Source organism: Manis pentadactyla, chromosome 1, assembly GCF_030020395.1.
Source record: "Manis pentadactyla isolate mManPen7 chromosome 1, mManPen7.hap1, whole genome shotgun sequence".
Lineage (NCBI taxonomy): Eukaryota > Metazoa > Chordata > Mammalia > Pholidota > Manidae > Manis > Manis pentadactyla.
In genome coordinates, this window is record NC_080019.1 from 224,382,961 (window position 1) to 224,405,808 (window position 22,848).

At 40.1% G+C, this 22,848-nt stretch overlaps 1 protein-coding gene across 8 annotated transcripts in view; it reads left to right on the forward strand.

The window, feature by feature from the left end:
- Positions 1-22,848, forward strand: part of ADAMTS9 (ADAM metallopeptidase with thrombospondin type 1 motif 9) — a 156,644-nt gene that overhangs the window by 64,292 nt on the left and 69,504 nt on the right. For all 8 annotated transcript variants that reach the window (XM_057507807.1, XM_036877586.2, XM_036877589.2 and 5 more), the window contains 8 exons: positions 5,187-5,397; positions 5,914-6,078; positions 8,390-8,554; positions 11,918-12,037; positions 14,584-14,688; positions 14,823-14,990; positions 17,134-17,403; positions 21,902-22,063. In XM_057507807.1, coding sequence (XP_057363790.1) covers positions 5,187-5,397; positions 5,914-6,078; positions 8,390-8,554; positions 11,918-12,037; positions 14,584-14,688; positions 14,823-14,990; positions 17,134-17,403; positions 21,902-22,063 — 1,366 coding nt within the window. The remainder of the gene's footprint in view (positions 1-5,186; positions 5,398-5,913; positions 6,079-8,389; positions 8,555-11,917; positions 12,038-14,583; positions 14,689-14,822; positions 14,991-17,133; positions 17,404-21,901; positions 22,064-22,848) is intronic.

Genomic DNA, 22,848 nt, shown 5'->3' on the forward strand with positions numbered 1-22,848 from the left:
CTGGTTAAGGTCTTGTTAAGATCTCACTCTCCCAAGTAGCAAAGCGAATACTTACATGTTTTTCAGGTGCCACATCACAATGCTAAACCTTACCAAGTGGTATTGACAACTTGCAGTGCTGGAGTGAAGATTATAAGGTCTTCTTGAGGCTCTGAGAGAAAGAAGTAGTGTGTGATTAGTTAGAAATTAATTTGTCATGGCAGTAGGTAGGGGAGATGTACGAATGCCACGTCTTTGCCAGCCTTAACCTAAAGGCTCTAATTTCAACGTGTAGGCACTTCCCACCCTACTACACTGCACATATACCCCATGTCCCTGAGCTGTGTGCTTGTTGGCTTGTTGAAAAGCACTGACAAGTCATTGTGAAAAGAAAAACCCAAGACATTAAAAGGCAGACATTTATTTATTTACTTTATTAAAGTATCACTGATATACAATCTTATGATGGTTTCACATAAACTACACAGTTATTTCAACATATACCCCTATTATCAAGTCCTCACGCCCTCCATTGCTGTCACTGTCTCTCAACGTAGTAAGATATTACAGAGTCATTACTTGTCTTCTCCATGCTTTACTGCCTTCCCCGTGACCTACCTATATTGTGATTGTGAATTATAGTGCCCCTTAATCCCCTTCTCCCTCCCTCCCCACCCACCCTCCCCAGCCCCTCCCGTTTGGTAACCACTAGTCCCTTCTTGGAGTCTGTGAGTCTACTGCTATTTTGTTCAAAAGGCAGACATTTAAACGATGCAGTGTTAATTTTTGTTATAGGTAATGCCTATATAAGCCCATTGCTTCAACGAATTGCATTAATTTAGTTAAATTAGAGTTGAGGCTTTTCAGAAAAATGATTAGCTACTTGCTGATCTGAATTAATCACTGAAGTTTAGGAAAAAAATATTGAATTAGTGGGTAGATTCTTTGAGGCACAACCTCAATGAATTGGGAAAGGTGACATTTTCAGATTAGTCCTATATCTAATTATCATTGAAAATAATGATATTCTATAATTAATAATAATGAATCAATGACAATATTAATATTATTTGGAGTGGTAGTTACTCTGAAAGTAATAGTATAGTCAACCATCACTAAGAGCTATTTTAAGTTATATAGTTTGCTATTAATATTCTCATATTAATAAGATAGTCCTTATATATTACAAAATCTTACCCTATTAAAATAATACCCTAATAACATCCTATTAATATAGATTATGTATTAGCATATATTCTATTTGATTAATATGCTATCAATTCTCTGAACTACATAATGGCATAAGTAGTAGTAGCATCGCTAGTTTACAAATAAGGAAACAGAGGCCTGAGAGAAGCTAAACCAACTTTCCAAGGTCCCGCGTCCAGGCAGTGGAACGGCAGGATTCGTGCAGCAGGATTCTGCCTGGCCCTCGCGCTTGTACTCTTACAGCCTAGGAGAGAGCCGCTGTCATTTTTAATTCAGGCATAATTATGCGTGAACTCACTGATCGCATTCTTTGAGGCTTTTCTTCCTTTCCCAAGAGTTTTCTGCCCCATCCCCATTCCCTGCCTTACTTGGAACCCCTCCACTGTCATTTCTGCCCTGGCTGAGTCAGGCTGGGGCTGGTAGGCTCAATGATAAACGCAGCCATCGTGGGACTCCCGCCAAAAGCACTAGGCATGCTCTTAGAATCGCAAGGAAGGCAAGTTTGTACAAAGCATTTTGAGTAGTAGAACATGACCGTAAAGAAAGTAAAGACTCTTAAAGAGCCTTGTTTAAAGTTTACCCATGAGCACCAATTTGAGGGTGGAGATGTTTGAACAATTACCTGCAGAAACTAATGTTTTTAACTGCAGATTGCAAAAGAAGCCACAATTTAGTTTGTGATTCTGGCTGATCTGATGCTCTACAGAGTGTCTCCTGCATTGGAAGCACTTTCAGATGTAAAACAAAAATTAAAGCAAATTTTACTAAGTAGGTGCATTGAAAGGGAGCCTTAAATCCATGAGTCTTTATGTAGGATTATACAGATCTCAGCTGAATTTCTCCTCAAACTTTGTATCACTGGTTTATGTGAAGCTACATGATACTTAGAACTTGGTTGGAGAATAAAATCCCAAGAGTAATAATAATAGTAGTAATACTTTTCCTGAGTACCTGATATGTATGTTAAATGGTACACATGCTTTGCCTTGTTTAATCTTCCTAGTAGCCCTGTGAAATGACTCCTATTTGTGCTGGTTTCTCAGATGAGAAAGCTGAGACCCGGTGAGGTTACATGACCTATCTCAGACCACTTAGCAAACATGTTGTAAAGCTTGCATTCATACCCAAGTCTTTCTGATTCTGATTTTGATTAAAAATCATTTCATAATATCTAGGTTAAAGCCAAGGCTTAAAGTATTTTATTTCATATAGTAGATATGTCAAAGGTGCTATTCTAAATTTCCCATTCAGAGAAAGTCACCTAGTTATACTTAACTAAAAAAAAAAGAAATACTTCAGCTCTACTGAGACCAAAGGAGAACAGCAGTTCAGGGAATAGGCTTGGGGAACATAGCATCTCTGACTGATTAAGGAAAATAAGGTGAAGGGATTGAAGCTCTGTCTTCTAATAAAAGTGCCTATGGTGGAAATGACCAACCTTAGGGGTAAGAATTAAAAAATAAAAAGGAAAAAAATGGGAGTTTAGGATAATCTTATACAGCTTCTTTACCTGATAGGAGCACGCTCACATCTGAAATTAAATAGAAGATCATGTTTATTTGTCAACATTCAAACTCATATATTACTGACCTTTATAGATTGTTGGCAAAATGATATGGTCAGTGAAAAACATGCAAAAACACATAACAAGCCTGAAGAAGAGGTTATGTCATTCCTCTCTCTGTCAACCTAACAATCACTATAGTTATGATTTATTACCAATTATTGCTGAGTAGCAGTGTGCAGAACTGAAGGACTGGAGAGGGGATTGTTACTGATTGATAAGACTCTTAAATAGTTTTTTCCACAGCATGTTGGGGGAACACAGCTCCAGGAGATGATCCATGGTGAATTAGTATGTTTGAAAAGCCTTAGTGGCTGTCTCCTCCCCTATATGGAGATTAATAATGCTTACTTAACATTCTGAGGGTCCTGAGAAGTTCTGCAATACAGAAACCTGCTTAAATCACTAGTTCCCAAAATTACTTAATCCTACAATGCCCCCCCGACAGAGACATAGGCATTTTTTCTTTCTCCATTTATTAACGCTTTGCTTTTTCTAACCTATAGGAATAAAATACAACTGCCAATGAAATGAACTGAATTAATTCAAAACAGTGAAGTTGAGATGACCTTCCAGGGAAAGAATATGAAGCAGATGATAGCATTTTGAGAACTTTTCTAAGGGTCTGGGAGCTTTCTGCAGACTCTTCCAGGCCCTCTGCTCAGGTTCCAGGGTATTATGTGGACATCAGAGAGTCTTTCCTACAGTTTTCCACCTTGAGATGCTGGTGTATTTTCCTGTGGGGACAGGACTCCTGCCTTCTTTATCAAGGATGGAAAATAATCTTCCCACAAGGAAATGGTGATAAAGGCAAAGAGAAGGCAGCCAAGAATCAAAGGGCAGATGAAAGTTCCAGATGCCTCTGTTGAATTGGTCCACATTTTTACCTCACTTCCTCAGGGAAGTAAGAGGTTGCCCAGATTAAACTTTGACAGGATGAGATAAAGCATTGTTTTACAGTCCCTCATTTAACATGTTCCGGTTTGAACAAAACCCCCAAATACTATGTCAGTCAAGCGGAAAATCTCAGTAGCCCACTTTACGTGCCAAATGTAAAAGGAGGTCAACTGTGACCTACTTTTGAGCATTTGTGAGAAATTCCACGATATGCCTGTGACCAGTACTCTTTTTTCCTTGACTCTTTCCGCTGGGTAGGTGTGGATGGAAGCATTCTTGGGGCATTCATTTGGCAAACCACCCAATTTCTAAGCAGTAGAGAATTAAGACACCAGAGTTTATTCAAATGAAATTTAAGAAATCATACTTTTTTGGATTACTAAATTTAATCAACAAAATGCATTTCACGCTCACTTAGCCTGTTCCATTCAGTTTAAGAATGTCTTTTCTTTTTTGAATTTAAGCACTTTTTTATTTTAAGCACTGACCATCAAATGACTTGGGTCATTAAAAGAATTAGTTTATCAGCACACATTGAACACCTACTGTGTGCCAAGAAAGGCTTATTATAGGTTCAAAGGTGACAAAGATTTGTAGATTTAAATCTCACTTTAGAAGTACATGAATATGGGGCAGGAATGCATAGTTGGAGCACAGAGGATTTTTAGAGCCATGGATACTGTAATGATGGACACAGGCCATTACACATTTGTCTAAACTCATAGACTGTGTAGTACCAAGAGTGAATCCTTATGTGAACTGTGGACTCTGGGTGATTATATGTCAGTGTAATCAGTTGCAACCAATGGGCCACTTTAGTAGGAGGTAATTGATAACAGGGAGGCTATGCATGGGTAGGGATATGTGGGAAATCTTTGTACTTGCCTCTTAATTTTGTAATGAACCTAAACTGCTCTTTTAAAAATTGTCTAAAAATTGGGTTGGGTAGATTATGATCCATGTCTTCAAGGAACTTATTGTTTAGTCACAGAGTTTAATGTACACAGGTTCAGCATACTTGAAATTCACATTTACACTCCAATATCCATTCCTGTATTAATTAATTCACAGAATGTTCGTTGAGCACTTTCTAGCACAGGCCCACATAAAGGAATTTTCCTAGGGAGAGTTTCCATCAGTGGTTCTCTGTTAAAAGCAGCCTATTTGATAAATGAAATACTGGGTTGTGTGAAGCTTTTAAATATAAAATTGCTTTTTTTTTTTGCTCTGTTGAATTCCTTTTTTTTTTTCTTTCTTCTTTTTGGTTGCTTGAATTTCTGATTGACTGTATCATGGGAGAATCTTCACAAAGATAGAACCTCTGGCCATCACTCTGTCACTTTCATGTACATTGGCAGCCATGGAAAATACATGGAAATGCTGGTTTAAAATTGGACTACAGTAGCTGAATGTGGCTTTGGGTTTCATGGTATTTGAGTTAAGGAAGAAAAAAGAACTCAGGTCCACCAGTTGAATATGGAGTAGACTTTTGTGTATTTCACAGAAATCTTGCTTTCTTGCCATTGTCTGTGCATAGGTGGCATGTTGCCAGCAGGAGTGAATGCAGCGCCCAGTGTGGCTTGGGTTACCGCACACTAGACATCTACTGTGTCAAATATAGCAGGCTAGATGGGAAGACCGAGAAGGTTGATGACAGTTTCTGCAGCGGTGACCCCAAGCCAAGTAACCAGGAAAAATGCTCAGGAGAATGTAACACTGGTGGCTGGCGCTACTCTGATTGGACTGATGTAAGTTGGTTCTTACTCCAGGGGAGACTTCTTCTTGGATGCTGAATCTGCTGAATTGATGATGGCTAATCAAGTAATTGATTAGTTAGAGTTGAACTGAGAAGCCCCATTTAGGCTGTAGAGAAAAGAGTGTGGTGATTGATTTATAATGCCTGACCTCATTCAAACTCTCTGGAAGAGTACCATGATTAATTTATAATGTCTGATATGGGCCTAGCATGTAGAAAATTGAGAGTGGTGGAACAACTCAACTAATCTGCTTTTCCTATATCCCACAGGCCATTTCCAATTTTATTTTCTTATGCCAATTTGCTTATGTTGGCTTCAGCATAAACCTTCAGGATAAATAAATTGATAACATGAACAGACACCCCCAAAATAGCAACCCAAATTGGCCAGGGTTGGTTGGTTGGTTGTTCCTAAAGGGATGGAAGAAATGAGCTAGCATAGCCGGGATCTTGAGCATGCTTGCTAAGAAACTCAGCAGTAGTTTTATTTAATTGTTTGTCCTTTCAGTGTTCTAAAAGCTGCGATGGTGGGACCCAGAGGAGAAGGGCTGTTTGTGTCAATACCCGGAACGATGTCCTGGATGACACCAAATGCACACATCAGGAGAAAGTCACCATTCAAAGGTGTAATGAGTTTCCTTGTCCACAGTGGGAATCAGGAGATTGGTCCGAGGTGAGATTGGAAGGCTGGTATTTCCCCTAGGTAATCTGCAGTATTCTAATTGCGAGTCTGTCTCTGTCTGGGCAGTTGCACTTGCTGCCCCTTTCTGCCATCTGCCCAGCCAGTCCTCTGCCTGCCCCACGGTGATCAGACCAGCCCACTGGCAGCCGTGGAGGCACAGTGGATTTGTCTGGCTCACCCACCATAGTAGGTTCTGCTGGTGATTTTGAAGTTCCAGGCCCTTACCTTCCTTCCTCTTTGGGCCCTAGCTAAGTCACTTTAAAACTTTATTAATCGTAAAGTTTAATTGGCTTAGAACTAAAGTTGTTTTTTTTTTTAAATGAGGTTTCCTACCTCCTCATCTATGAAGTAAGAGAATTAAACCCCAGTATGTGACCTGACTTACCCATCCAGTTGCTAGTGGAACATTTGAGAAGAAGAGAAAGGACCCGCTGAGTATTCCAGATTTATGCCTTTCTCATCTCTTACTTGAAGCGTAAGGCAAACCCTGCATGACTTGATACAGGTGGCCTAGGACAGCAAGAGAAAAAAGTGGAGCCTCTTTCTTGCTTTTATGGTGCAGTGTCATCGCTCTCCACCGACACAGCCCAGTGAGATCCTCCCCAAGCAGGTGACGCGGACTCCCTCTCCCTTCTTTCTTGGGGAGTAAGTAGAACGGGAGCAGAAGTTCCCTTACTTACGCACTGGATCAGGAATGTGGTGAAAGAAGTGGTTCCCTGCTGCAGCTTCTGCGTCTATTTCCTCCTCTCATCCATGCAAGTGTGATATGAACTATTTGCTTTGAACAGCAAATAAAATATGAATCTTAAGAGGATATGATTAACGCCCCTGAAGTGACAGACAAGTAAGAGTGCATGTGATTAAAAGTGTCTGATTCCTAGACAAAATAGCAGCATTTTTGGGGGTGTATATTTTTTCTGTGTGCTTTTGTTCTCTTAACAAGCTGCCTTAGCTTAAATTCTAGTATTTGGTTACAAAATGATGAAAGAAGGTAGTGGGTTTAAGTTTTACTTAGGTAAATACTAGCTAACATATTTCAAATTAAGTAAGAAAACTTTCCGAGAATGGTTGCTGAAATGGAGGTGGGGGGATATCAAATTATATATATTCACTATGACCCAACATTCCTTAGGTAAAAACACTGGGAAGGAAGCAAAATATTAATAATGATTATCCCTGGGGACTGATATTTTTGGATCATTATAGTTTTCTGTTTTCCTATATTCTTCAGATATAGAAATGTTGTATGGTGAGCATTGATAGTAATAATAATGGTATTTAATGTTTATTAAATGAAAATGTGTTAAACACTTTAGTGTTTTTTTTTTCATTTAATTCTCATGATTCTTTGCAGTAGGCACTATTGTTATCCCCACTATAGAGATGAGAAAATTGAGGTACAGGGAAATCACTTGATTTAGTAATCTAAGCTGGTTGTACTGGGATTAAAATATAATTACATTGGTATCAAAACCAGGTTGGTCTGATTCATAAATTCATCCCAGTTAACTCCTATGCTAAAACATTATGAAGAATGTTTCTCAGTACAGATGCTACACTGCTTCCAATGGCAACTTAACTATTTTTCAACATTATGATAGTGCAAAAGTGATGTACATGCAGTAGAAACTATATGTCAAGTTTTAAAATTGGGTCTTTTCCCAGGCTAGTGACAGGAGGTCTGATTGCCTCTCATGATGCTCTCGGTAAGGGCAGGAAGCCACAGCTCACAGGCAGACCCCCGATCACAAGGGGAACAGCCAGTACCCTGGCAGCCATTCTCTACCCACGTACGTGTTCTGCTCTTCACTTTAGCACAGTATTCAATAAGTTACATGAGATTTTCAATACTTTATTATAAAATAGGCTTTGTGTTAGATGATTTTCCCAACTGCACTAATGTAAGTGTTCTGATCATGTTTAAGGTTGGCTGAACTAAACACTGATGTTTGGTAGGTTAGGTGTATTTAAATGCATTTTGAACTTAGATATTTTCACCTTGAAATCGATTTATTGTGACATAGCCCCATTGCAAATTGTGGAAGATCTACATTTCAGAACAGGGTGCTGTGCTGAGTTTATTCTGTGCTTCAAACTGTCCCAGAGCCTATGTAAATATTGAATGAATGAATGAATGAATGAATGAATGAAAACAGTGAGCCTTAATGTATTTACAGATTGCTTTGAGAGAGGAATTGCTGTGGGAAAAGAGCACACCTGTTCTTCTAATCAATGAATAACCCCTGTGAACAGCGCTACATTATTCAGAAATGGCCGTGACTGGCTGTGCTTTTCATTACAGTGCTTGGTCACCTGCGGGAATGGGCATAAGCACCGTCAGGTCTGGTGTCAGTTTGGTGAAGATCGATTAAATGATCGAATCTGTGACCCTGAGACCAAGCCAGCCTCCATGCAGACCTGTCAGCAGCCAGAATGTGCGTCCTGGCAGGCGGGTCCCTGGGGACAGGTATTTTGCACGATAACGTTCTTAACTACATTCTTTCTTTCCTTATCTGGAGAGGGTTTACAGAGGAGCATTCCACCCCTCTGCTGTGTCATGTGGCTTGTACTCTGTTACCATGGCACTGGGTCAAGCAGGAGAATCTGCATCCGTTTTGCCCCACATCTGAGGGTTGCCACTTTCCCTCTGGAGCAGATTATTCCCTTTATAGGTTCATGGGCATGTCTTCACCCTTAGTTAAAACTGTAGTTGGAGCACACAAGCATTGGATCAAATTCAGAACAGATCCTGTGTCTGGCTGATGTTATCTCCCAGTGTGCTGCCGTGGGTCTGTTACAAAATTTGAAACAGCACCTTTGGCAGCAGGGTCTGGACTGGGATTTGGAAGGAGGTTTTGGCTCCTAACATCACAATTCCAAAACTCACATCTCATCAATAAGTCAGACGCTTCAAATAGAATTAATCAGATCAAAACTTGCAGAATCATCTGGCTTTGAAAGAACCTTTTCTGAATTCACAGTCTGGAGGTTTCATAGATTTAACAAACTATTCTTAAAGGAGAGAGTGAAAGTCTCCCCTTGGGCTTGCATTGGAGAAACAACTACGCTTGTAATTAAGTCCCTCCTAATATAGAAGCAGAAGTGATCTGGGTACTATTTAAGAAGCACTCCAAGTTCCCAAGAGAAGCAGAGCAGCTGTCTGCTGTCACTTCCATAGTCTCCTGAAGAATAACCCCCTCTATCCTGTACTGCCACAGCCACAGCAGTGCTGTAGTTCATGTCTTCATTTTCAGTATATATGTGATAAATGTGAGCAGCTTTATTACTATGCCCTTACAATTTCTATCACCATTGACACTTTTCTGAATCTTCCAAGTATACATACAGCATCCCCACTCAGAATGACTAATCATGTCTTATCATTTGTTGAAAATCACTTGCCTAGAGATATATGGGTTTACTTCTGGACTCTCAGTTCTATTCCATTAGTGCACATAACTATCTTTATGCTAGTACCACACTGTTTTGATCACTATAGATTTTTAGTAAGCATTCAGTCCCCCAGTTCTCTTCCTTTTTGATATTATTTTGGCTATTCAGAATCTCTTGCCACTTCATATGAATTTGAGGATCAGCTTTTCATTTCTGCAAAAAGGTCATTAGGATTTTGGTTGGGATTGCATTGAATCTGTGTGTCATTTGGGGGGGAGTATTGTGACTTTAATGATATTAAAGCTTCCAATCCATGAACAACTAATGCCTTTCCACTTATTTAGGTCTCCTTTAATTTCTTTCTTCAGTGTTTTGTAGTTTTCACATAGAAGTCTTTCACCTCCTTGATTAAATGTGTTCCTAGGTGTTCTATTCTTCTGGATGCTAATATAAATTGAATTATTTTCTTAATTTCCATTCTGATTGTTCATTGCTAGAATATTGAACTACAACTGATTTCTATGTGTTTATATTATACTCTGTAATTTTGATGAATTTACTTTATTAGGTTTGTTTTTTATAGATTCTTTGAGAATTCTATATATAGGATGATTACATCTTCAAAAAGAAATAGTCTTACTTCTTCCTTTCCAATTTTCATACCATTTATTTATTTTTCTTGCCTAATTGCTCTGGCCAGAGCATAGAACACAATTTTGAATAGGCAGTGATGAAAGCAGGCATCATTGTCATGTTCCTGATATTGGGGGGAAAGCCTTTTCGTCTTTCATCATTGAGCCTGTTCGCTATGGGTTTTTTATAAATGTCCTTTATCAGGTTAAGGAAGTTCCCTTCTATCCATGGTTTTCTGAGTGTCTTTATCATGATAGAGTATTGAATTTTGTCAAATGCATTTTCCTCATCATCTGCGATATCAAGTGGATTTTTTTCTTTTTATTTTATTAAAATAGTGTATTGCATTGATTGATTTTCTTAAGTTGAGCCATCCTTGCATTCCTGGGATAAATCCCACTTGGTGTTGTTTCATCTAGATTGTTTAATATGTTGCCATATGACTGTTTATATTACTCTCATAATCCCTTTTTATTTCTGTAAAGTCAATAACAATGTCCCCACTTTATTTCTGATTTAGTTATTGGCATCTTCTCTCTTTTTTCTCTATTTTTTTTTTTAGTCTAAATAAAATTTTGTCAATTGTTTTAAAGAGCCAACTTCTAGTTTTATTGATTCTCTCTTATTTTTCTCTTGTCTATTTCACTTTTTTCCATTTGTATCTTTATGATTTCCTTCCTTTTGCTAGTTTTGGGTTTAGTTTGCTTTTCTTTTTCTAGCTCCTCAAGGTGTAAAGTTAGGTTATTGATTTGAGATCATACTTTATCGATATAGGTGTTTACAGACAGATTTCCCTTTAAGCACTGCTCTTGCTGCATCTTAGTATTTATTAAAACATAATTTTAAAAATTTTGCTTTCATTCATCTCAAAGTATTTTCTTCTTTTTTGTATGAGATTTTTTATTTGACTCATTGGTTGTTTATGGCTTTTATTTAATTAGCACACATTTTAGAGTTTTCCACTTTCCCTTCTCTTACCTCCTTTCCAGCTTCATTCCACGGTGATCAGAAAAGATACTTTGCGGGATTTCAGTTTTTTTTAATTTATTGAGATGTGTTTGTGCCCTAATATATGGTCTATACTGGAGAATATCCCATGCATATTGGAGAGGAATGTATAATATGGTGGGGGAGAGGGGAAGCAAAAGTGCCACACACTTTCTTAATAAAATCTGGCAGCTTTTTTCTTCATTTAACAGTCACCAGTTGCTGTAAGTTTTTAATTAGATTCCAGAGTTCCAAAAACCTTGATTCTGCACATTTTTTTAGACTGATTTTTAAATCTAGCAATTAGCCTTTTAATGTCCATATCATTTTCTTTATGACCTGTATTCCATGGCACATTTAACTGACTTTTAGTAATTGCATCTTTAGGTAGGTTCTAATATTTTTATTTTATAAATAATGTTACAAAGACACCCTTGTAGAAAAATATTGAAGCAAATTCTGATTATTTATCTAGAAAGTTTTTCCAGAATTCAAATAATGTCATAGAACATTCTTAAATACCTATCTCAACCATAGCACACTGCTAGGTATAGTGTAAAAGAGGTAAAAATGATTGAAACACACTTCCCTCCTTCTGGGGGGTCACAATCAAGGAGTTGAACTCCTACAGATATAATTCCAATGGCAGGTAGAAATAATTGCAAGGCTTGCCCACTTTTACCTTATTTCTTTGGGTGCCAGCCCTCTGGCCCACTATGTTGGAAATTGGTTTTTTTGCTTGTAGAATGTTATAAGGAAAATAAGAGAAAGAGAAGTTTGCTGAAATGGGTGTACTTTCTTTTGCTTTTTCCCTCAGTGCAGTGTCACTTGTGGACAGGGATACCAGCTAAGAGCAGTGAAATGCATCTTTGGGACTTACATGTCTGTGGTAGATGACAGTGACTGCAATGCAGCCACTAGACCAACTGACACCCAGGTAAGGCTCCTCTGTCCAACTCAGTTACTGGCTTGGAGCACCAGATGTCAAAATTTTCCAGTAGTTCAAGCAAAATTCAAGTCCCTGCATAGGTCAATATATACATAGAACAACCAGTTGATCGAATTATCCAGATTTACTTACTTGTTGCATTTTGAATTTAATATTTTGATGTACCAGCTTTGTTCTTCTCTGGTTCTTTGAAGTATATTTAGATTTTATTCTGATTCCTACTGGATGGAAAATATTGATTATTCATAGTGTTTTCTTGAGCTTAGAATTTTTTAAATGATTTCAGTGTAGGGTACAGCAAATGGTCTCATATGTCCAGGCGGCAGTACGCTAGAGCTGGCATGTACCAGCTCACAAGAGCTGACTGACAGGTTTTCAGGAATGTGCAAGCTGGTTGTTAATAATAGACATTCTTAAAAATTGAAAGTATAAACCTATAATTGTAATAGATTGCATTTAAAACTAAGCTGATAAATACTCAAAATTTTTCACTTTGTAATTATTTTACTATTGTCTACATTTGTACATTTCTGTATGGTGGCAGTGCTATGAAATGGTGAGCTACTGCACATTTCTTCCCAACTCTGTTCATTGACATCAGGTGCGTAGCTTGAAATTGGCCATGGTGAGAGTATTTATACCACAGAAATCAGCAAATGTTATAATTCAAGGTTTAATTTATCATTTCATGTTGAGACTTAGAAAGTGATAGAGAAAATGTTAATAATGCAGATTATGCTTAAGAGTCTTGGGTGTGCAGCTATTACATTGTAAATGACAAAAAAAAATCAAGGAAATATTCTTTCGGTATTTGAAAAGTTGTATCTAATTCAGCAATTGTTCACTTTAATTGTTGAATGAGAAAAGCTCTGACATACATCTCCATTGTTAACTTTCACCTTACGCTTAAACAAAATAGCAACTAACATTCACTCAGAATTACATTTGTTCAGCAATTACAACCATAGTTTGGCAACAGATTTAAGAGGTCAACCAAAAACCAACAAAAGTATTCTGTGAGAATTAATTGGCTATTTGGAATTTAAAATAAAGCACTGTATATTTTATTGTTATATGTAAATTGTGTGCCACACATCCTTTATATCAGTAGTATTTATAATAAACAAGCATTCACATATATAAAGCATGTGTGTGTGTATGCACATCTTTTTTTCTCAAGAGAGCCAATTGATAGTCATTCACCAGCATGCTCTTCTATGTGGGCCTTCATTTTGGCATCATTTATGTAAAGAGAAGGGTTTGGACGTCTGCTTTCCTAATTGCTGAAGACAGGGTCTGAACCCAAACTATGCCTAGAACTCACGCTCTGAGGCTCCATCTGGCCAACGTCCTGCTTCCATTCTGAGCGCCTTTACTGTGCTGTATTTCAACATGTGTTATTGATAGATGAAGAGTGTCAAAAAAGTGAATGACTGACAGTATTGTTCATGTTGTCACTGATGAGTTATCAAACACTACTTGTGACTTTTGTCATCTTTTTTTTTTTTTTTTTTTTACTTTTTTGAAATATTCCAAACCATCACATGATAAATGTCTGGGAAATGTTAACTACTACATCTACACAATCATGAAGGGAGGACTTAAGAACTCTTCAAAATTCAAAATATAATTTCTCTTTGGTTAGTCTATAATATCCATTGGTCTATAGGGCAGCTCCTACAGTTGCAGCATATGGGCAGTTTCACTGTGTGAAAGTTCCCTGTGGTTTTCCTTGGACCACCAGCAGAAGAAAAGGCAAGGTCTAGAGCCACGTAATGAAATTTCTTGTTCAGCTTGTAGGCTCCCTAAAGTCAGGGATACCCCAGGTGGTTCAGCCTCGAGCCTGCAGCACTTGGCACTGTGTCTTGCCTATCTTAGGCATTTAATGGACATGTAGGTAATCAAAGATACTTGCTAAATTATGAGCAGGTATGTATTTCTGCTTTGCCATCTGTAGTTCTGGGAATATTATCTATACATGGATGACCTCACTTAATTGGAAGGATTTCCTCTGAGTGATTGAGGGTTCTTATATTAATTCTAGGCATTAGCATATTAAATATACCTCTTATATCTAAATTTGACCTTCAGGGTCTCAGGAGTTATCTTTGGGTAAACTTGGAAAGCAAGTTTATGGCTAGCAAATTCTGAGAAAACTAACTAAAATGTGACAACAGAATTCAGCCTCCAGAATCCTAAAAAATCAGCAATTGGTGATTTCAAGTGGATATGTGCTCTTTCCCACCTTATCTGCTATTTCACAGTACGTTTTTCTCTTTCCCCATGAACAGGGAAATAAACATACTATTAAAAATCATTAAGGAGACCCCTGCCCTCTAATCCAGGTACTCACATAGTGAGTTATATCTGATTTTAGTTGAAGAAATTAGGCTGGAAGGTGTCATGTGATCTGCTCAGAATCACACAGAAAACTGAGGTCTTAAAAATCTTAGCCTTCATGTTTTTATGCACCGTGACCATTGAAGTATGCACTGACTTTAAGGTAACACGGCCTTTCCTCCTCTCGCATCTAGGACTGTGAGTCACCGTCTTGTCACCCTCCGGCAGTGGCCCCAGAGGCGAGGAGAAGCACACACGGTGCACCCAGAACCCAGTGGCGGTTTGGATCTTGGACACCAGTAAGAAACAGAATGGCAGTAGAGAGGGGGAAGGGGAAGCAGATGTTCTCCGACGTGACTGTAGAAAATGGGTTCCTGACCAAGGAGCAGCCATTTCAGTTAACATATCTGCATTATTTCACTCCAACACCCAGTGCTCAGCCACCTGTGGGAAAGGTACCCGGATGCGATACGTCAGCTGCCGGGACGAGGACGGCTCTGTGGCTGACGAGAGCGCCTGTGCAGCCCTGCCTAGACCAGTGGCAAAGGAGGAATGTTCTGTGCCTCCCTGTGGGCAGTGGAAGGTTTTGGACTGGAGCCCTGTAAGCGAGTGAACTCTTTAAAATTGGGAGAGGATTGGGAAACTATAAGAGGGATGACTGGTGGTAGGTCCCAAATGCCAGTGGGTCCTATTTTAGAATTGGATTTAGTTTGTGAATAAAATCATCCTGCTGTATATATGTGCAGCTGGTATGGATCTTAGCCAGATGTGCAAGAAATGGTGGTCTTTAAAAATGTGTAAATACACTTAGTCTACTTAAGCCCTCATCCTGTTGGGTTGACTGGAAAACCCAGACTTATTGAGTCACATTGGAGTGCAGTGGGCTTGTAGCAGACCAAAAGTGATAAGCAGAAGGGAGCAGGAGAGCAAGGAGAGGACCTGCTACCTTGAGACCGGGGCCTCCTCATCTGGTGGCCTCTTGAAGTCCAGTGACCCTTGCCTTCCCTGCTAAGAGTGAGAGGTGGGACCCTTCATCCAGTGCTGTGGACTCAGCCTCCTGTGCATATCAGGCACCATTTATGGGCTTTTATAAAAGTAGAAAACCTTTGTCTTAAGGCAGCTTCTGCTTTTTGCATTACAAAGGGCCCAGAACCTAGGAAGTATAAAGCTTAGGATAGGTGAGGAGAGATTATAAGGAAAATGGAGATTAACATCTCAATAAGTATCATGACATATACAGTTGACCCTTGTACAATGCAGGGGTCAGGGGCACCAATGCCCATGTAGTCCAAAATCCATGTATAACTTTTGACTCTCAAAAAGTTGACTACTAATAGCCTAGTGTTGACTGAAAACCTTAGCAATAATACAAACAGTCAACTAACGCATATTTTGTATGTTATGTGTATTACATCTTGTGTTCTTACAATAAGGTAAGGTAGAGAAAAGAAAGTACTTTCTCAAATTGTTGCACATCTCCAAAGAATTTTCTAATATAGTGATTGAAAAAAATCTGCATATAAGTGTAGTTCAGACCCATGTATTCAAGGGTCAGCTGTGTATGAGATTTGAGAGGGAACTCAAAGAAAGCTATACAAATCCAGACCATGACATTTACTAGCTGCATGAGCTTGCGCAGTCTGGCCCAAGTCCTTGAGCCTTGGTTTCTTCTGCCCTTAAAAAACCAAAAAGAATGCCTACCTTTCAAGGCATAGTGGGATTATTTGACATTATATATGTTAAATGCTTAACACAAAATAGGTGTTTATTCAATAGTAGATAATGTCACTCTTGTGCTTTGAGCTTCGTCTATCTTTCCATCCATCCATCCATTCATCCGTCCATCTGTCCATCCATCTATTAGATGCATCTATCTATCTAGTCACGAGGTATTTGTAAAGGCTTAGTGTAGCAAGAGCAGTGAAAAACAAATAATAAATTCCTTGCCTTCACGGAGATTATCCTAATGGAGATTCCAAAGAATAAGTAAAGAAATAGAAATGTAATATAGCAACAGATACCAGTAAGTACTAGAAAAACATCAAGCAAAATAATGGCATAGGGAGAGAGGGGATGCACTTTTAGACAGGGTGGTCAGAAAAGGCCTGTAAGTTCATTGGACAGGACTTGAATGAAATGCAGGAGTGAGCCCCATGGATTTCCATGTTGCAGAGCAGGTGCAAAGACCCTGAGAAGGAAGAGTTCTTGCTATGCTCAAGAAACATCCTCAGGACCAGTGTGCCTAGAGCACAGGGAGTAGAGAGTGACAGGGTATGAATAAGAAAGGTAGCTAATGAGAACATCATAAAGGGCCTGCTAGGTCACCGTAAGGACTTTATTCAGGCGAATTGGGAAGTCACTAGAGGGAAGGACATGATCTGGCTTTGTTTTGAAAAGTCATGGTTTATGATAGGTGGATAACAGACTTGGGGTGGGGAGCATCAGATTGCAAGCAGGAACCCAGCTGAAAGGCCATGGCAGTCATCCCAGCAAGGGAAGGCCATGGCTCGGACTGGAGAGGTGGTGGGCAGAGGTGGTGAGAAGTGGCTAGTTGGAGATGCGCTGTGCATACTGGGCTGACAGGATATTTCACTGACGTGACTGTGGGGTGGGAAGAAAAGCGGGGAGTGGAGGATGATGCCTGGGCAGCCGAGTGAGTAATGCGCCATTTATGGCAAAGGCAAATCAGTGAATTTGCGACTGCCAAATGACCAACCCTTTCTGTTTCTGACTGTTCATCACAGTGCTCCGTGACGTGTGGACAGGGTAGGGCGACTCGGCAAGTGGTGTGTGTCAATTACAGTGACCACGTGATCGACCCGAGTGAGTGCGACCCAGACTATGTCCCAGAAACTGACCAGGAGTGTTCCATGTCCCCGTGCCCTCGGCGGACGCCAGACAGAGGCCTCGCTGAGCATCCTTTCCAAAACGAGGATTATCGTCCCAGGAGCGGTGGCCCGAGCCGCACCCACGTGCTCGGTGGGAACCAGTGGAGGACCGGCCCCTGGGGAGCGGTGAGTATGCCCCGGAGTCCTCCTGGTGTGCTTTCTTCTTTTCCCTGTCAGTAATGTTTGGGGGCAGGCAGAGGCCACGCACCTTGGGATCATTTTTTTTTTTCACGGGGGATTGACAATATTTGTTTTCATTTATTTTGGATTAGTGGCAGTCCCTGAAAAGGTGTCATGCAATACCATCTGTCTGCACCTGTAAGCTACGGTCACTGGGTGGAGAAGACGGTGTCTCAGCTGGGTGACACGATCAGGTGGCCACCGTGAAGGCTGTGCTGATTTATCCTGAAGGTGGCAGGCAGCTCCTACCTGTAGGGAAATTGAAAGGGCAGAGGAACTTCTCTGAAAAGGAGCTCTTAATGATAGTCATTTGCCTCTTGCTATTTTCCAGGTGAGCGCAGCCTCACAGTGGCACGGTTGCTGTGCAATTTGTAGCAGTAGATCATTGTCCTGGATCAGGGAAGCACTAGTGTAGGTAAAATCTGTGCTTAGTGGAGAAGCACCACAACTAATGGTTATCAGCACAAGCCCTGAGCGAAGACATCCTGTTTGATCCAGGTATTTGCACTTTCAAACTGTGGGGTCTTCAGCAGGACTCCCTCAGCTCACTGAGCCTTAGTTCCCTCATCTGTAAAACAAAGTTAACAATAATTCCAGCTTTTCTGGGTTGTTGTAAGAATGAAATGCAATGATGCAAGTAGTGCTTTGCACTCTGCCTGCCACAGAGTGGGAATGCAATAAATGTCAACAATTATCTTTATTATTGTCCTTCAAATTAAGAAGACCTTATCATTGTCCTTCAAATTAAGAAGACCTTGAAAAAATATATAATATTCAAGGGAAAAATATGCTTTGAATGTTCTCGATTTTTTTTCTAAACAATTTCCAAAAATAGTGATGTTCTGGAGTGCTGGGTACGTCTGTTGGGCCTGCAGGAGGGGTCAGGGAGCAAGGGACTCTGGGTAGGTGCAGGAGTTAAGTGTTTACTGATCACACCAGGGTCTTCTTTTTAATTGTTTACTATTAGTTTTATTAGTTTCCTTCTAGTACCCCTAATTGTGTTTAATTATTTCTGGACTAAAAAGCATTAGAAGAAAGCTGTCTGTTTCCCACCATGGTTATGATTCAGTGAATAAGACTTATTTTCCTGTGCATACTGATGAGCCACTGAGTATTTTCACCCACTGCAAGTGTTGGTTGTGTGCAGAATGCCTGCCGAGTTTCTAGAACCTTCAGCATCTCATTCTCCTCACTTGCTCTCTACTTAAAGGCTTCCTTTGCCTGGGTTAGAAGAGGTTTTGGTTCTGAGAAATTAAATAGTAGTCAAGAGAGGTAATCACTGAGTATCCCACGATTTTTCTGGTTGAAAAATTTTAAGTCAGGTGTTATTCTAATTATAGCACTAGAACTTACAAAAAAAAAAGTAAAGCTATTCTTATTTAAGACTACATTTGTAGATGATGCATTCTTTTAAGATTGGATGTTTCTGCCCTCGGGCAGGGTTCCCAATTAGGGAGGATTAGCTAACCTTTTCACAGCAATGGGCAATACCATTCTTTTCCTCATTGTGCTGTTTTTTGTTTGGGGATTTTTTTTCCAAGTTAAGTGAGGCTGAAGCTGGACAATGTGATTTTTCAGCTCTCGCTGGATGTGTGTGACCAGCCCCCCGGAGTGGGGGATGTTCATGCATTGTACGTGGCTCTTCCTGCCTTCCCACAGGAAAGGCAGCAACGAATCATCAATGTTGGAACAGAGGAATCTAACTTTTTCAGTGGGGTCTGGAATAAAAATCTCATTTTATGGTACATTTCTGCAAAAACATGAACCCTGTGTGAGGTCGTCCGTGTGTTACTAATTAGGGGTCTCTGGTTGCTAATGGAAAAGCTGGTTCTTTCAAGTGAAGGCAAAACATGCCAACAAAACTGTTCCTTTAGCCCCAGCAGACACAGAGACTAGAGCATCTTTAGCGATCTAGCTCAGGGGTTGGCACCATGTTTCTTCAAAGGGCCAATAGTAAATACTGTCAGTTATGTGGGCCATGCGGTCTCCGTCCCAGCTCACCAGCCTGCTGCTGCAGCACAAGGGCATGTCTAGGCAGTACCCAGATGAGTGGGTATGGCTATGTTCCCATAAACTTTATAAAACAGGTGGCAGGTCAGACTTGGCCCTCAGCTATGGTTTGCCAAACCCTGATTTAAGTAGAACAGTAACTAAAGAATAATTTCTATAGGGAGTTTCTGTCTTAATGACTCCCTTTCAACTCTGAACCACCCTTGAGTTGCTGTGCTCAGGATTCAGATCCTCCACAAAGTCTGATTGGCCCAACTTGAGCCACTTGCCCACTCTTTGACCAGAGAAAGGCAGAATATCTTAACAGGTAATCCTACCAAGGTGGGTGGGGTCCATCGAGGAAGGAATGGTTCCTTACAGGATAATTGGTCTGCTGGGTGTAAGGGAAAGTATGCTAAGCACATAAGATATACAGATATCCACCACCCCTTGTTCCTCCAAATGCCATTCTCCCTTGTTTTGTCTTGTGGATAATAGGTGCAAGGTTTATTCAAAGAAATGTTCACCTAGGAAAATATGTCATCTAAAAAGGACAGTAAAATTATTAATGAAGTCCAGAGTGAAACTCTGCAAAATGGGAATGGAATTAAAGTTCCTGTTAATCAAAAAATGGCCGAATTAGACCTGAAGAAAGATTATATACAGCACTTTACCTGCATGCAGGGGTATATGCCACGTGCAGACCCAGAGTCAGGCAGTGCAGGGCTGCAGTGCAGTTGCTTGGCGCCTGCTGAATACTGTCTCCCCGTCTTGGGTCAGATTCTCAGTAGGCAGCATCTGACTGGTCACTGGACAGCCAAGGGATTGACTGGTCTTTCGTCAGCTGTCCATCCTTGCTCAAGTCAGACATGTTGGAGGGTGGGACCATACAGTAAATCCTGTGACCAGTGTCACAGGTTGTGACACTGAGCCCTCCCTCAAGGAGCTTACCATTTTATTGGGGCAATAATACAGGCGACATAATAAAGGGATGAAACAAGATTATACTTTCGAGGGGAAAACTCAAGGGCCAAAATATATATTACAAAACTTTTTATAGTATGGAAGTTCCTCCCTACTGTTTTAAATTCTGCGCCACAAAGCCAATTAAAATAACAGTTCTGTGGTTTTTTTTTATTAATGTGCTAAGCTTTTTAAAAGTAGAAAAGGAATATTTCAGCTTAGAGTTCAGCATACAAGAACCCTGAGAGAACAGGGTAGAATTCTTGTATATCAGAAATTACCTAAAAGATTTTTTCAGATAGAAGTCATAAATATATTTTCCTCTACTTTTAAAATTCATGCCCAATGTATTTTAAAAGCACTCGTTATTTGCCCAGTATAGACAGAGAAATGGAACTGAAGTCCAATGCAATAAACAAAAAAAAATGTATTCATCTTTACATAGAAGAAACTGATCAAGTAGCAGTATTTGTGGGTATTTTTAAATAATATTGGATTGAGTGGGGGTTTTCTAGAAAGCACAAATCAACCATTAGAAGCCAGAATCAAAAGAATTGCTGTATATATGGTTGGAGGCTTGATAATTCATGGGAATTTTATTGCTTTGAGAACTAGATGGTTTCTAGGCAAACTGATTTAACAAGTTAAAGAGTTGGTGTGAAGGGTACTGGCAAATATGCTGGGTCTCAAAAGATGAGGTAATTATGAAAAAAAACCACTCAAGATGTAGGTAAATAAGAGAGCTATGAGAAGCTTGTGTGGGAAATCAGGTGAGATGCAGACCTAATCCTGTGAGAACCATGAGGGAGCAGTACACTGGAAGGGCACCTGAACGGAGGTTTGTCAACATGGAATCCAGTTAAGAGCAGTGGGGAGGTGGAAAATAAATTAGTAAGACCGATGTTGCTGCCATCAGCCACTGAAGTAACAACTACTGCGAAGGGAGAGAAGGGCACATTACCTTCAAGGAAATGATGTCTAAGGGGCATCCCATGATGCTTCGGGTAATTGAATAAGTTATATGGAAGCTTAATTTCAGCAATTCGTTAAGCATGTAATTTGACCCTGTGTTGAGAGGGAAGTCAAAAAGTACTTGGAGTTTTGAAAAGAAAAGAATTTCTCACTAGACTGTGGTGTCCGTCAACACCTCTTTACTCTAAGAGAGGCAGAGAGGATAAAGCAGGACAATAAATGGTGCTCCTTTGGAGGTCACAAGACATTATCACTTGGTGGGCATTTATTGCGAACCTTCTGAGTGCCTGAAGCATGCAAAGGAAAAGCCACGTTTCTGCCCCCCAGGCGTTTGTAAGACAAGTACGTTAAACAGCCTCACAGAAGGGAAGCTCTCCTGGTTGCTTTTTGTCCAGTGTGGACAACTTGAGAACAGTTTTTGTTACATTTGTCTCTGACCTTTCAACTAGGGGTGTTTTGTGTCCCTAAGATGGAGATGGAGGTGGGGATCACCCTGTTAACTGATGTCTGGTGTGTTCAGTGTTCCAGTACCTGTGCTGGTGGGTCCCAGCGGCGTGTTGTTGTGTGTCAGGATGAGAACGGATACACCGCAAACGACTGCGTGGAGAGAATAAAACCTGATGAGCAGAGAGCCTGCGAATCTGGCCCTTGCCCTCAATGGGCTTATGGCAGCTGGGGAGAGGTGAGAGCGAGTCATCCATCCCTGTGTCCTTTGGGAAAAACAGAGTGATTTTGCTGACCAAGCTGTGTTACTGCTCGTAGTTTAAGGGGGAAGAACGAACTCTAGGGAAAACTTCTCATTAAGGGATTAGCTAGGAGACTGCCTTAATTCTGGACTATTTTAAAATTCATTTCTTACCAATTAGAGAGCTTGAATACGTAGGACAGGAAAATTAGGAAAGCATAGAGATAGATGCTAGGTTAAATTATTAACCCCTGCTGATTAAAAAAAAATGGATGCTTTTAAAGTGATTGGAAATACGTATTAAATCAGTGAGTGGGAATTTTGCCATCCTTTCCTTGGCTTTTGGGTGTTTGTGATGTGCCCTTGTTCCCTTGATGCAATGTCTCCTGATATTTCAAATAGCTGATGAAACTGGAATGAATGGGTGCTATTATTCTTATCAGAGGTGACACATTTTAACTGTGGAAGTGGATAATTAGCTGTATAATCTCAAATAATAAAATTTCCAGCTGTTACCTTTTAAGAGTTGCCTGCTATGACCAAGAAGAGCAATAGAATATTTGGAGCAGATAAAACTGGGTTCCATGCCCATTTCTGGCTTTGCTTACAAGCTCTGTGGCCTTGGCAAACAGTGTAACTGCCACCTGTCTGTCTATGTGCTTGTCTGTTAGGAATGACCATGGCATTGACTTCATAGCATTCATGACTATTATATGAGATAGTGCACGTCACATGCCTAGCACATGGCCTCAATCAAAGTTAACTGCTATTACAATAATGAC